The sequence below is a fragment of the Myotis nattereri genome (genome assembly GCF_964212035.1).
Source record: "Myotis nattereri genome assembly, chromosome: 8".
Classification (NCBI taxonomy): domain Eukaryota; kingdom Metazoa; phylum Chordata; class Mammalia; order Chiroptera; family Vespertilionidae; genus Myotis; species Myotis nattereri.
Genome location: NC_138083.1, coordinates 81,523,258 through 81,538,496, shown reverse-complemented (window position 1 = coordinate 81,538,496; position 15,239 = coordinate 81,523,258). Strand labels below are relative to the sequence as shown.

The 15,239-nt window shown below is 42.6% G+C and overlaps 1 protein-coding gene across 1 annotated transcript in view; it reads right to left on the bottom strand.

The window, feature by feature from the left end:
• Window positions 1-15,239, bottom strand: part of SETBP1 (SET binding protein 1) — a 341,962-nt gene that overhangs the window by 17,343 nt on the left and 309,380 nt on the right. Inside the window, exon 5 of the mRNA XM_081096675.1 lies at window positions 7,029-7,199. Within this exon, the coding sequence (XP_080952801.1) occupies window positions 7,029-7,199 (171 nt within the window). The remainder of the gene's footprint in view (window positions 1-7,028; window positions 7,200-15,239) is intronic.

The window sequence follows — 15,239 nt, the reverse complement described above, 5'->3', positions numbered from 1 at the left end:
GTCCACTTCAGTGCTAGTTACTAAAAATAAGGGAGTGGATAGTCCAGCTTGGGACACAGGCATGAGAACACAGACACTGTTAAATATAGAGACCAATGATCAATGGGCTTAAAGGGAGCACTGGGGCACAGAAGATGTGGTATGCAAATTGGCCATGGGGTGGTTCTCAAACTGGGTGTAAGGGAAGGCATCGTAGAGTTGAAGGCACTACGCTGAGTCTTAAAGAATAACCACGAATTAGCCATCTGGATGGCTTGAGGAGTGGGTGAGGGAATAGTCCAGAATGGAAAGCCCAAACATCAATAACCATAACAGCAACAGTAATAATAGCAACAATAGCGCTGGTTTGCTGAACTCTTCCTATGGGGCAGGCATGCGGCCAAGATTTTCACCAGGTCTATCTCATTTAGTCCTCCCCACAACCCTCTACACTAGGTGGTGTGCTTGCCATGTCCATTGAGGTCTGAGATCACCCGGCTGGTAAGTGCAGCCCCGAGGTTCAGGGCAGGCCACTGTAAATAAGAACAAGTCTAGTCAACGAGAACACTGCATGGCCTGTGAGTGGTGATAAGAAAAAATGAGCCAAAACTTAGAAACAAGGCAAACAGAAGGGTGTTTGTTCTTTTGGAGTCCTAGAGTATTCTATAATTTTATGGGCCTGCCCAGTGATTATTAACTATCTAGGCTAGGGGAATGTACCTTTTTTGGATTTGCTATCCACTACTGATAGCAAATGCCCAGGCTGTGCCTTGTAATATGATAACTTGCAGGTTTTTGCCTGGATGCAAATGATTTCTGTGAAGTAGAAAAAAATAACTTTAGAGGTTATGGTTTTATTCCCCATTAGAACATTAACTGAGCAATCTTGCTTGCTGTTCTTTCTCTGATAGCCACATTCCCATAATGCCCTGTTCCTCTAATTCTTCCTTGGACCAGTCCAGTCACCATGTTGGCTTCCTCAACAAAGAGTTGCATGAATATTTGACATGAGTTTATAGTTTTTGAAAACTATAGAGAGAAGACTCCAGAGAAGTTTGGTGCTGATGGCATGTCCAAGGAGATTCAGGTTGGAGCAGAAGGCAGAAAGCCAGATTCCGGAGTTTTGATGCCTCTCTGAATGCTTACAGCCTCCGGCACGGGATCAGCTAAACTGCTTTAGGATGTCCAGATTAAATAAGACAAGAACTTATTTCATCCTTTTTGGGCAAAATTAAAACAAGTTTTTGGAGTTTTTTTGTGTGATGGGGTCTTCAGGGAAGCACAGAGGCTTCCAATCCTTCAGGGCCCAGAGAAGAGGAGAGGGGGTGCTTTCCAGGAGCCGCACATTCTGCAGAGCTCTAGGCAAAGAGTCATTCTGTGCTGCTTCAAAATGGGTTCATGAGTAGCACTTTACAGACAACTTGAATGATTGGTTTCTAAAATAAAGCTTTATTTTTCTCTAGATCTTTTTGTTTTGGGGGTTTTCTACTGTATATTTTAAATGATTAGTCTGGACTTGCAGGAATTTATTTCATAATTTGAAGACGTCTTCAATGTATGTACTTATGGGCCTTGAATGTTCCAAAACCTGTTAACTCGAAGAATTATTTGCTCTATTTTGGTTCTTTTGGAAGACCAGACTTTTGGCTGCAGTGGCCTATTACTTTGGTTAGGAGTTCCAGATCATGATCCCACATAGGACAAAAAAACAAGTAGTATAAATAATTTTCTAATTCTCAAATTCCTGGGCATTGCTTTATACACCTGGATATTATTTCACTATTCTGGGCCTCTCTCCATAAATGGCAATTGGTCAAGAGAAAAATTAGGTATCACAAATTTGGGAGTTAGAAGCAATTTTCATGATCATTTTGCTCCAGCTACTAGACCACTGGATTTCACTCTGATTCCTCAGGATGAAGAATCCATTCTTTTACTTCTAAAGGTAATTTTTCAAGCTTAAAGTTTGCATCTTGATTATAGGCATCCGTCAGTTCTGGTTGGATTGATAGTTTGCTTAACAACTAAATGGTTTATCTAATGTATATAGTCTCTCCCTTCAGAAGCCAAATGTCTAAAAATTTAATAGACTTTGAAATTTAAATAGTTTCACTTACTCATAGGCTCTGGTAGTTTTAAATAAGGCAGATCCTTTAGTTTGAGAGAATAATGTTTTAGCCTTGATGCAAAACAGATATTAACTAAGCTTCATCTTCACTCTGCTCCCCTTTGGTATCTTGAACTGGGCTACCCCTTGAACAGTTGAAATTTGATGAGAGCAACTCTGATGCATGTCTGGTTATCTCCTTGGATTTAAGATGTGAGACCATCAGTGTGTGTGTGTGTGTGTGTGTGTGTGTGTGTGTGTGTGAGAGAGAGAGAGAGAGAGAGAGAGAGAGAGAGAGAGAGAGAGAGAGAGAATATGAGGAGGAGGAGAAAGAGGGAAGAAGAAGGATATGTCTGCTTATTTTCCTATCATCCCTACACTAGACTTTCAGGCATAGAACCACAGAGATTATGTTTCTTTGGCATTTTACTTAGTTCCTGCAGAATTTGTAATCTACTTAATAATAGTCTTATCTTAAATACAAACATGGGGCAAGTTTCAGTAGGAAGATAATGAATTTCTACTCATTGCATGACCTCCCTGAAAAGTTAGCTCAATATGTAGATCAGAAAAATTAGCCTGACCCATTCAGGTTTGTGTTATCTGATATGGTTAGTAAATTATGATTGGGATTGTGCAATAGAAGTTATTTCAAATTATGCAGCCCTTTGAGCAAACTTTATTGAAGCTTTTACTGCATTGGCCCTAATTACTCACAGTAATGATGCACTGCTCCCTGGAATAAGACCTTCCTTGTGCCAGGGGACTGTGGCTGATCAATGGCTATCGAGCAGTTTGATCAGGAAGGCTGAGCTGCCTGAGAGCAGTTTGATCATGAAGGCAGCCACCGCCATCCCTTCCTCCCAGTAGCTCACAAACTCACATCTTCTCAGTCTGGCCACCCACTCCTGGAACCCCTCTTCTACACCTCCCCCTTCCAAATCAATAACTTCATAATCAGCATGCCTCCCAGACTCTGAGAAGTGGAAAAATTGCCTTAATGCATGAACGCACACACATATACACACACTTGAGCTAGAAGATATATTTAAACCTCTGAACTGCCTTCATTTCTCCTATATTATAATGTTTATAAAACAAAGTGGAAAATGTTCCTTTTTTTCTTTATAAAAGAAAATGGGAAATGTTCCTTCTCCTTCTTTTTCCAAAGATCACCTGTTTGAAAAAGTACTGGTGGAACCATAGACTAACTAATTACTTGGCAAGTATTTACCCAACAGCCCCTCTCATGTCTGTCACATGTTTTCCATGTGATTGTTTAGCAGTTCCAAGGCTGACCATCCTTTTCTCAGATGTCTCCCACCACACCGGGTGCTGGGTCAGCACGCAGCTGCTGACTCGCAACCATTCATTTCAGTCAGTGATTTACTGAGCAGCTACTATGTGCCAGGCACTGTACCAGAAATTTTAGCATCCATTAATGTTAAATGAAAGACATTTATAATTAATGCAATTATTTTGGTATTTTTTATCTCAATAAACTCTTAAGTTAATTTTGCTGAATAAGCCCCTGTTTTACTGTTCTTTTTATTTTATTTTTTTTTTAAATATATTTTATTGATTTTTTACAGAGAGGAAGGGAGAGGGATAGAGAGTTAGAAACATCGATGAGAGAGAAACATCGATCAGCTGCCTCCTGCACATCTCCCTACTGGGGCTATGCCCGCAACCAAGGTACATGCCCTTAACCGGAATCGAACCTGGGACCCTTGAGTCAGCAGGCTGACGCTCTATCCACTGAGCCAAACTAGTTAGGGCTACTGTTCTTTCTTTTATTGCCCTTTGCACTTGTCTGGATCTTCAAAACCATTCTCTAGAAAGGAAGACCTAGTGGAAAATAAGTGGATTTCTCTATACAGACACAGGTAATTCTAAATGACCTTGCTTATAGTGAGAGATGAGTAAGGGGATGCTAAAGAAAATAAAAAAATAAGCGAGTTGTCTTATCAGAAATGTAGATGACCAAGGCACAAACACCCAATTGAATGAAATCAAACCCAGAAAAGATTTATCTCCTTTTGTGTGCCTGACACTGTTAGGCTATCCACCCGATCAAATTATGAGTTTTGCTCACTGTTCTCTAAAAAAAGTAGGAGTCCACAGTTAGGGAGAAAGCAACCTGCCTTGGCTAATGTTGAGCCTACAACAGAAGTAGGATTCCATTGGAAACCAGGTGGTCAATCAAGAAGTTGGGTCCAGTCCCATTGCATGACCTCATGCAATTGCAAACTGCAGAGATTCCAAGGTTTCTCTGAATCACACTGGACATGAGCCCCGCCTGTGGGACCTAACTGTCTCTGGTTTGTAGGAAGCGGCAAATCTGTGGAGAGCAGAATCTCAGGAAGGTCTGGCCACCAGCACCAGGTTGGATCTCTGGCTTCTTTCCCCTCAGAAGTTCTGCTCAGCCACCTGAGACCCAGAAGTGGACCAGATCTGTGAAATTCTCATGAGGGTCTCAGTTTAGCACTGCCTACAAATAAACAACAGCACATTCTTGCATCCTGAAACAGGAGAGCTGTGGCCCAGCTCTGATTACCAGACAGGCAGGTTGAAAAGTTCAAGACCCACCTGTTTCTGTGCCCCTTTGGCATATTTGTAAACTACTGAATGCAAATAGAGTCCACAGGAGGCTGGGATCCCAAGAATGTGCTCTCGCACACTGACTGGAACAAGTTCAGGGGGAAGAAAATAGGGGACCACCTGTCTGTCTTTTGCCCCTGGGAAATATCTGTGCTTGGCAAGCAAAGGCGGAAACATGCAGGCTAATTTCTAAATCCATAAAGGGAGGTCTCTGGAGCTTAACCGACAAGGGCGAGGAAGCAATTTTCTGGGTGGGCAGTGCAGACTGCGGCCTCAGTCTTTTGCTTCAGCTGAATGATAGCTTCCCGGATTTCCAGGCAGGACATTAGCTCCCACTTCCGGGACTGTTACATTGCCCCCCACCCCCACCCCTTGCCTGCACTCCCCCCTTCCCCATCCCCCGCCCAAGGAGCTGCTGATCCATCAAGGCTCAGGATAGCTTCCTCCCATTCCACCCTGTGTTCCCTCCTCTGACCTCTTCCTGTACTCCTCGCTGACATTGTTTACCTGACATTTCCACCAAAAACTTTTCATTTCACATCTAGCATGTGAAAGATGTGAAGATTCATGATCATATTTGAGAGATGATCCCATGCTTTCAGAGCAAGATTTCCCAAATGGCTGGTGAGAACACCATTTCCAAAGAGATGCTGAGAGCTATTTAAGAGCTATTTCATGAAAAATAGGATTTTAAGAGGTATTTCATGAAAAATAGGTTTTGTGGTCAGATGAGACTGTGAAATTCTGAAATTCTGTGTCTCTCCGTCCAGGAGCCTCACAATGAACTGGTCAATTAAAGGCTCTGAACAGCTCTGCAGGAAGAAATCAGATGTAATAATACAGCACTCCTCACATTCATTTAACTATGGAAACATCTTTTATCACAAAACACCTACTAATATTTTGCTGAACTCACTTTAGGAAGTGACCTTCCAAATACCTTTTCCTATTATATCGGTTAGACTCATTTTCTAATTACCAATAATTTCCATGAAGGAGGCAGGCATGTAAACAAGTTGAGTTCTCAGCTAAAAAGAAAAAAAAAGCAACCTGCTGACTTAGAATAAGTTTGGTGTGAATATGAATAACCAGTCTCGCCCAGCTGGTCATGACCAGGAAGTCATGGTTCATTTCCAGATCAGGGCACATGCCCGGATTGCGGGCTCGATTCCCAATGGAGGCAGCTAATCAATGATTCTCTATCATCATTGATGTTTCTATCTCTCTCTCCATTTCCCTCTCTGAAGTCAATAAAAATATATTTAAAAAATAATAATCAGTCTCTTCTTGGGCTTCCAATCATAATAGTCATTTCTAAATACTGCTATATGCTTAACATTGACCAATGCATTAATTCAACAAACATTTATGAAATGGGCCATCATTCCATGTGTTGTGAGACAGCAAGAACCTAAATCATGGATTCCACCTCAGAGTTATGTACAAGTCTTTTGAGGAAGAAGAGGTTAAATAGAAGACATTTTTCATGTGGAAGGTGAATGCATAGTACAGACATTGGATGCTGCAGGCATTTGAATGTGGTGTGGCCTCAAAAGTCTGTGGGGTGCATGTAGGAATTGAGTAAACCTGTCCTCAAAGAAAGGAGTTAAGCCAAGTCCAAGGCCTACCTTCCTCGCAGTTGGAATGAGTGTGGCAAAGTGGGGGCGGGTGCAGGGACTGGTGAGAGGGAGTAGAGGAAGGCAAAGCTTCACGGGTATTTGAATAAAGAATTTATATTTTATCACCTGCCTGTGAGGAGTCTGGTGACTATTGAGGGATCCATGACATCATGAGGGTAGAATGAATCAAGGCCTCAGGGAACTCTGATTACTGTCTCCTAATCCTGGAGAACAAGATTGGGAAATGCAGTGGTTGGGAGCATGGGACTAGGACCTGGGTTGGGATCCTGACTGTGCACAGGTTCTTGGGGCAAGTTCCTTCACTCTTAGCTTCCTCATCTGAAATGAAGATACAAGCATTTATTTTACAGAGTTTTTTACGAGTTACATGAGGTAGCATATATAAGGATGCTGAGATTTGTAATTACTAAAGCTTGACAAAGAGTAATTGCTGTCATCATTTGCTGCTTACTAGATGAGCATGTGTTAGGATAAACTGGCAAGCTTCTTCAAGAGGACTTTGCCACTAGTTTCAAGGTGACCTCCATCCTTGTTAAACCTCCTCCCACTTGAAAAATCCAGGGCTGCAACAGCTCACCTGCGCAGTGGGGCAGGTTGGCTAAGCAGAGGACTCTTACCTGTACTCCATAGCACACTCCCAGGAGGTCTTCTCCACGCCCACCTTCTCTGGGGTGAACCCAAAGCATCTGAAAAGTGCTCACCTGCATCTGAGGTTGCTGCAGACGCAGCGAGGAGAGATAACACTGGGGTGGGTGGGATTGCAACACTGTCAACCGCAGCTGGCTTCTTCCTGGTCATCATGGTGGACACGGAGCCCTCATTCTTACTATGCGTTGCCGTCTGGTCCACTTTTAAGTGGGCACTTGGCATCCCTGAAAAACAAGAACCCCAAAGCCTGCAGTTATTTTGAAGAAACAGGAAGATAGACAACATAAAAGCTGAAAGTGATCTAAGAAAATTCTTAAATGATCTGACCTCCTTCTGGTATAAGAATAACATTTTAGAATGTTCAAAGAAAAAAAAATTAGCAGCATGACTGGTTTTGGTTTTGTGGCTAAAGTTAGTGATGAGGACATTCCGGGTTGCTGCCTGGAAGTGGTGTCAGGGCACAGGCCTAAAGAAGCAGTATACTCCTCCACCAGGCATGCTGTTGCCTGCTGAGGATCACAAAGGCAATCTCTAACAGGAAGTTGTGCTGTGTGCAGCATGGCGAGGAGAAGTGGGACCCACCCTTGTGAGGCTGCTCCTCTCAGGCAGCAGGGGAGACAAGACTAAATGAGAAGAAGTTGGGCAGCAAGTATGGGCAGGCTTGCGTGTCCTTCATCCTAGGTGCTTGCGGAGTTCTACGCAGGTAGGGACTCATGTGAAAAAAAGTAAGAAAAGGCTTTCCAGAGGTCGCTCTAGAACAGCAAGAATGAGGGATAGTCATATGATGCCATAGATGGAGAAAGGAAGAGGATCTAGATGAGGACCAGCCTGCTGGAGGCGGAAGACGCACTGTGGGGACTGCTGTGTAGCAACAGTCCCTGGGCTAAGCAAGAGCAGACATGGGACCTTGGAGTGTCTGGCCACGACAACCATCATAAGTCATGCCTTTATGGTGCCGAGAAGCCTGGGAAAGCTCTCGCGAGGTGCCTCTGGAAGGGCCTGGATATTCACTATATGACAAATCTTAGAGCTATTCTGGAACCAGTTTCCTGGGCTGGAATCCAGGCTCTTGTACTTTCCAGCTGTGTGATCACGAGCAAGTTACTTAACCTCTCCAAGCTTTGAGCTTCCTTAACTGTACAAATGAGATGGAACGCTCTCCTAGGGGTGGTTGGGAGCATCCAGCAGTCAGTCTCCATAAAGTGCTTAGACCAGTGTCTGGCACGCAGTCGATGCTATGTAACTGTTTCCCATTATTATTATTCCTATTATTGCAACTATCGCTAATATAACCCACTGCTTCCTCAGGCCCAGCTGAAACAAGGCAGCAAGGTGTCCTTTCTCTTCCCTGACAGGACCAAGGATCTCTGAGCACCTTCCACATCCCAGCTGCATAATAGTGACTCTCCGACTCACCCGAGCATAAGTGCAGAGGCATGGAAGTTCTGTGTCCATGTCAAACAGTCTATAGCAGCGGCTCTCAACCTGTGGGTTGCGACCCCTTTGGCGGTCGAACGACCCTTTCACAGGGGTCGCCTAAGACCATCCTGCATATCAGATATTTACATTACGATTCATAACAGTAGCAACATTACAGTTATGAAGTAGCAACGAAAATAATTTTATGGTGGGGTCACAACATGAGGAACTGTATTTAAAGGGCCAAAAGGTTGAGAACCACTGGTCTATAGACTAGAAAATTGACTCAGAGTTTCTTCATTTGCAGGCTCTATGCCACTGGCAGCAACAAACAACAACACGTGGGGCTTTATCCTGTGATCCTTTTTGTCCCATCCCAAGTAACCTGAGTGATACAGTCCCCTCCCGGAGTAACATTATCCTCCACCACAGGGATCAGCTCCCTCGGGCCTAATGACAGTGGTGATCCATGTAGTGAGGAGGTTACTATTTTCTTCATTTTACAGATGAGAGCAACAGATTTCTGAGAGGTTAAGAGAGAACTGACCAAACTCAGACAGCTCCTAATGTCAAAGCTGGAAGTTTCCAAGTAGCCAGATCATCCTGCTCCACCTGTCCACCTTCTAACACCTGCCCACGACCCCAATCTTCCAATGGCCTGTTTCTTGCCAGGATGCAGAAGTCCTTGTACTACACCTGGAAAAGGCACTCTTCCAGGAACCTAAGTTAGAACCATGTGTCCATGCTGACATTTTCATTTCCCTTCCACTCCCGTCCCCCAACTCTCCATCCCAGTCTCTGAACCTCCCGCATTAGATGCTGAAAATAATAAATTCTTTTGGATTTTATATTTCACAGCATTTTGACAGTGAATGTGGACAAACATGAAATTTTATGATAGAAAGACTGCAAAGTGCTACCATCTCAGAGTCAAGAAAAGTGTGTAGAGTGTCCATGTTTCACATATGCAGGTGTGCCAGGGGAGTGCACATGTATAAACATGTAACATGACACAGAATCATCCACAAGGACCCGCACCCAAACAGTTCACACACACAAAACTGTTTATTCTGAGGACAGAAAGCACAGGGCAGATTGGTGGGGAAGGGGGAGTTTTTATTTTTACTCCTTAGCCTGTGTTATTGTTAATATATTTAGAATCACAAACATGTATTAAATTCTTGTTCCAATGAGAAATAAACATACTTTGAGAAAAATCTACAAGTCTATACCAGAGCATGGGTATTGGGCAGATGGATGCATCTGAACAATTGGCTGCTAACAGATCTGAAGTGGAAACAATAGCTCTGGGTCTGATACAAATTCCCCACTTTGATACGGGGCAGGACCACAGCCATGTGTGTTCCCATCAGATGGACGCAGGCGTACTGTCCACAGCTCACCTCTAAGCTCTCAGAGGGCTACTGGACAACAGCTCCTGTGGAAAACTCACTAATACGTCAAGTTTGTACCTGTGGACGCAGGTTGGGCAAGTCATTCTTTGCTCGCATTATGACATGCTCAGAGAATGAGCCATAAACAGGATTAGCAGGTGGATATTTAACTCTCACGTGGGAACAAACTGATTTCAAGTCATTTTGGTTGTACCCATTTTCATGCAAATGTTCCCAATCCAAATTAGTCTCAGTCCACATCATTTCATTAAAGTTGATCTGATCATATCTCTATTGGGCATACTTTGCTACTCAAGTGTTTATGTTAGAGAATATGTTAGAAGTAATAAAATGACACTTAAAAACACTCTATAATTCAGATTGTCACTATTTAGCTGTCTTGAAAACTCTAGATAATTTAGGGTTTTCTATTATAGTGCTGTTTGCTAGCTGCCATCCAATGAATTTGAAAACAAATTGGAAAAAAAAGGGGGGGGGGGCACAGCAAAGCCCTGATGTTTTTTCAGACATTATTGGGTTTTGAAAGGATTATGGAAACATTCCAAGAAATACAGTAAGAATAAGAGGTAAGAATACTGGGTAAGTTTTAAACAAAGGCTAACCTAACAGCACTTGTAATCCACAAATTTTGCCTGAGAGTAGAGGTCTCAGGAGACCAGAATGAATGACTTCTTGGGAGAGAGCATGGGGCAGGCTGGCCCCTGCAAATCTTTGTTCCCCTTCATTCCAGGTGGCCGCTGACGCTCCATGGAGACATCCCCAAATGGCCAGGTGAATGTGAAACAGTCCAGAACCAAGTTCTCAAGACGAAAAGGCTTTCATCTGGGAAGGGACCATTATGACAAATTCAGATCCGACTGCATGGACCGCACACTCGGTAGATGTGTTCAGAGCATCCCCAAGCCCCAGTGCAGGACAAATTGTACTGCGGCTTTTGTTTGGAGGCCAGCGCGTTTGTAAAGGAGGAAATAACAATGCTAATAACTCTGTGGATCCAACATCTGTTCATAATTAAAGACAGAGCCAAGAGGAAATAAAAAAAAGCTAAGCCTATATGAAAACATTCTGTTATGACCTGTTGACCTCTATTGATACATTTTGTTCAAAGTCTTTGAAACTGTGCCGCAGCCTGCCAAGGGACAGGCACTCATTTTCAAAGGTAATTTCTCATAGACCACTTATCCCCTCAAACCTCTACCTGCACACCGTGTTTGCATTAGGGACTTGATTTATGGATTCCTACTCCTCCAACGCAGGAGCTGACTTCCTGTTGCCTTGGTTACCTGGAGCTCAGTTCAAGGTTAAAGTACTCCCAAATCAGAATCAGAGGCAGGCGCTGCATAGAGCGGCCAGGTTATTGACTGCCCCAGGATGCGAAAAGGTCAGAAACCAAAGCACTGCTTACTGCCTTCAGGGTGAGTCAATAGCTTCGATATTTTGATTCTGTTTCCTCCAAAGTAGTAGTTGCTGTTCAATTACCTCTTCCCCAGGTTGCTCAAGGTCACAGGGGTCACAGAGGAAAAGCAGGCTCTATGGGGGCTACCTTTCCCAGGATCCCTTTAATAACCTCTGTGACCTTGGCTAATAAAAACCAGCCTCACCCTAGAGTAATTATAAAGCTAGTTATCTTCTTTATCTCATTTTCTTTATGGGAAAAACAAACAGAAAACGTTTGTGGGATGGCTACTATTTACTCCCCTTTTCTAGATGAAAAAGAAAAAAAAAATGGAGGTTCAGAGAGGCTACTCAACTTATCTAAAATTACACAGCTCTTAAGAAGTGGCAAAAACTAGTTGGGTCCTCATCTCTTAAGTTTTTTTTAAATGAAGGGACTGATGGGACCAACATCCAGGGATCATCTGTAATTCATTTTGTAGCATCCACTGCAGATAGCGTATATCTGGAAAACAGCACGTGATTAATATTGGCTGTTGAACACCTTAAGTTTTTTAATTGTAAGATATGATTGTGCAGATGGTTCCTGATGACAATGGCCAGGCAGGCACAGTGGGAGAGGCTGACACCTACAGTCAACTCTCTGGCCACCTTTAGGTGGCAGAATGCAGGGCTACGCATGGACTGGGAGGTATGCTATATTGAGCAGTCAGTGGCTTTTAATCTTGCAAAGAACTTGGACATGCATTGTACAATTTGCCCCTTGCAACATCCTTGTGGGTAACAAGAGGCAGATGGTGAAAGTCCAAATTCACAAATAAGGAAACTGAGGCACAGAGGACTAGGTGGTTTGCCCAAGCTCACATGTCATGTGTGCGGAAGAAGTGTTAAAATCCATGCCTCTTGATTCAACACAATGCTCTTTTCCTTTCCTAGAACACATTGACTTTTGGGTAAAGCAGTAAATTACCTTTTTCACAAGAGGAAACTGCTCCTAAAAACTTGATAATAATCCCCTTTCTCATATACTGGTTGTCTTTTTAGATTTTTTACATTGCACTTTTTTCTTTTGCAAATGAGTATCACTATGGCAATAAGAGGGATATATGTTACGGAAGAAAGTGAATCAAACCAATAGATACCCTGAGGATTTGGGAAATAATATTTTTCTGTGTCAAGGTCAATAAAAGTGTTATTTTTGTTGCATCGTCTTATTCCTTAATTCAACAAATACCATCCCAGGGACATGGTACCAGTTAAAAGAGTTGAAGTCCCTGTTTCATAAGAATTACATTCTAATAATTTCTGTGTAGCATAAAGTGTCTATACCAGGAAGATCATAAAGTGCTTTTCTAATCATCAAAAGGCAGAGCCTCTGCTATTCATATAGTCTCTGTGGGTGAGTTAGAAAAAGGCATGTAGGTGGATAGAAACTAAGGACACAGATAGAAACCAAGGCAAAGAGAGGGCACCTATGTGACAATAGACTTGGCTTCCCATGTGCAAATGCATCCCCATTGCTCATGGTTTGGAACGAGGAGAAGAGACTGAATTTCAGCCCCACCATCCCCTTGAGCCAGGTACCTGTGGGCAGTGAACAACCTGCTGGATCATAGGTGGTGGCCCTATCAACATGTATTTTGTGGCCAATGACTTTTACTGCATTCTAGGACCTTGAAAGATGAAATTCAGGCAGGGTCACTCTTAAGTAAAATACTATTCAGTGAGCTTAGAATCAATCACTTAAAAATCAACCATTATTGCCCTAACCGGTTTGGCTTAGTGGATAGAGCGTCGGTCTGCGGACTGTAGAGTCCCAGGTTCGATTCCGGTCAAGGGCATGTGCCTTGGTTGCGGGCACATCCCCAGTCAGGGGCGTGCAGGAGGCAGCTGATCGATGTTTCTGACGCTCTATCCCTCTCCCTTCCTCTCTGTAAAAAATCAATAAAATATTTTTTTAAAAAATCAACCATTATTTGAGTGCTGACTAGCAAAATTTGGAAGATGTTGATCTCTGTCTTTCCAGAGGAGGTATAGCAGTGGAAAGTGGGATAGGATAAATACGTACAAAGCTGTTAAACTAAATGAGACAGGAGGCCAAATGAGTCCTCCATGAATTTGGAGGAGAATGAGATCTCAGTGGGATCTGAGGTGGCCTTGTGGTCTTCCATTTATTAACTCAACATTCATTAAGAGCCTGTAAGTGCCAGGCACCATTAGTCATGGGAAGGAAATATGAATGGGACCAACCAGACACTCAGAAAGACAGAGAGAGGTACAAAAATCCCAGTCTTGAACAATGGGTAGAATTCAATGGCTAGAAGTGGAGGGGATGACCTGCTTGGGCGGTGGTCTTCATTGTGTAAAAGAGACAACAGTGCTTGGGATGGGTCCTACAAACCAAATACTGGGGGATCCGCTTGAAAAGACAGTTGGGAAAAATAAAAGCATATCTATTTGTTAAGTAGAGTTGACACATGTCAACTCCCTCCCACATGTCTTATCACCTTGAACAGACTACAGCAATATGAGTTAATGTTGTGTAATTATCTGTGCACTTCCCTGCCAGTTTTTGTAGGCAACTGCAAGATTCTAGAGGTTATGAACCATGTCTTGATTTCCCAATACTTAACTTGATAGGTACCAGATTTTCTAAAGAGGATGGATGAATGGATAAATGGAACACACCTATTGTTCTAGGCCCAAAACCTCTGGGGAAGATGCCCTAACTACTTCAGTCCACACATGGTTTTCTATTCTAAAACTCCTTTTCCAGCATAGTATAAAGTAGAAGTGAAGAATATATTCTCTGGAGTAAGACTACCTGCTTTACTAGCTTTGTGACTGGGCCAAGCTATGTCAATTTTCCATGCCTCAGTTTATTTATCTGTTAAATGAGGTTTTTGTGAGGATTAGAATAATTTACATATTATGGTAGACAGAAAATAATGCCCCCTGCCCTCCACACCCCCTTTCCCACCAAGGATGTCTACATTCTAATGCCTACAACCTGTGAATATATTATGTGACATGTTAAGGGAGAATTAAGGTTGAAAATAGAATGAATGTTGCCAATAAGCTGAGCTAAACATAAGGAGAGTATCCATGATTCAATGTAATCAAAGGGTCTGTTCAAGTAAAAGGAGGCAGAGTGAAGAATCAGAGAGATGTGGTGATGGAGTGGGGTCAGAAAGATGCTTTGCTGCTGGCTTTGAAGATGAAGCAGGGGATGGGAGTTAGGGAATGCAGATGACTTCTAGAAGATGGAGAAGGCTGGACATGAATTCTTTCCTGTAGTTCCCAGGAAGGAATGCTGATACTCTAATTTCAGCTCCCTGAGAGCCAGTCTGAACTTCTGACCTCTAATACTATAAAGTAATACATCTGTGTTGTTTAGGCCACCACAATTGTGGCAATTTGTTATAGCAGCAATACACAACTAATATGAAAGCACTAATTATGGTGCCTAGATGTAGTCAGAACTCAATTGTGTTAACTATTATTATTTCTTCACACTATAAGGTCTTAGTACTAATTGTCTGTAAGACTGAAATTCCTCAGGAAGCAGAGACTTTATATTCTCTTCTTGTATCTTCCTAGCATAAAGCTGACACCAACTATTCAGTGAGTACTAATAGTTCATAAATTGTATCAAAGACATATAATATGTTAATATGAAAGTTAAAAGACTGGAGTCCTGAGACACTAAGTTACTGCAGGTTCTGCCCCACACTTACTGGATGAACTTGAACAAGACTTGGAATCTCACCGAACTTTGGTTTCCTGCTGGCCAGAATCTATTCTAGCTCTACCATTCTTTTTTTAAGCTTTTACATTCAAAAAGGCCACTAAAACACCTGATTAAGTCTTGCCTCTTTTAATTTAGAACTTCAGAAATGGGCCGAGAAGATAATATTCCTGTTTATTGGAATGCCATTGAGATTTATATTTAAAAATGCAGTAAATTCTAATGATGCAGGAAAAAGTCTCTCCTGATCATGCCAGGGTGAAGGGCATTTTCTAGAGGTGCCCGAA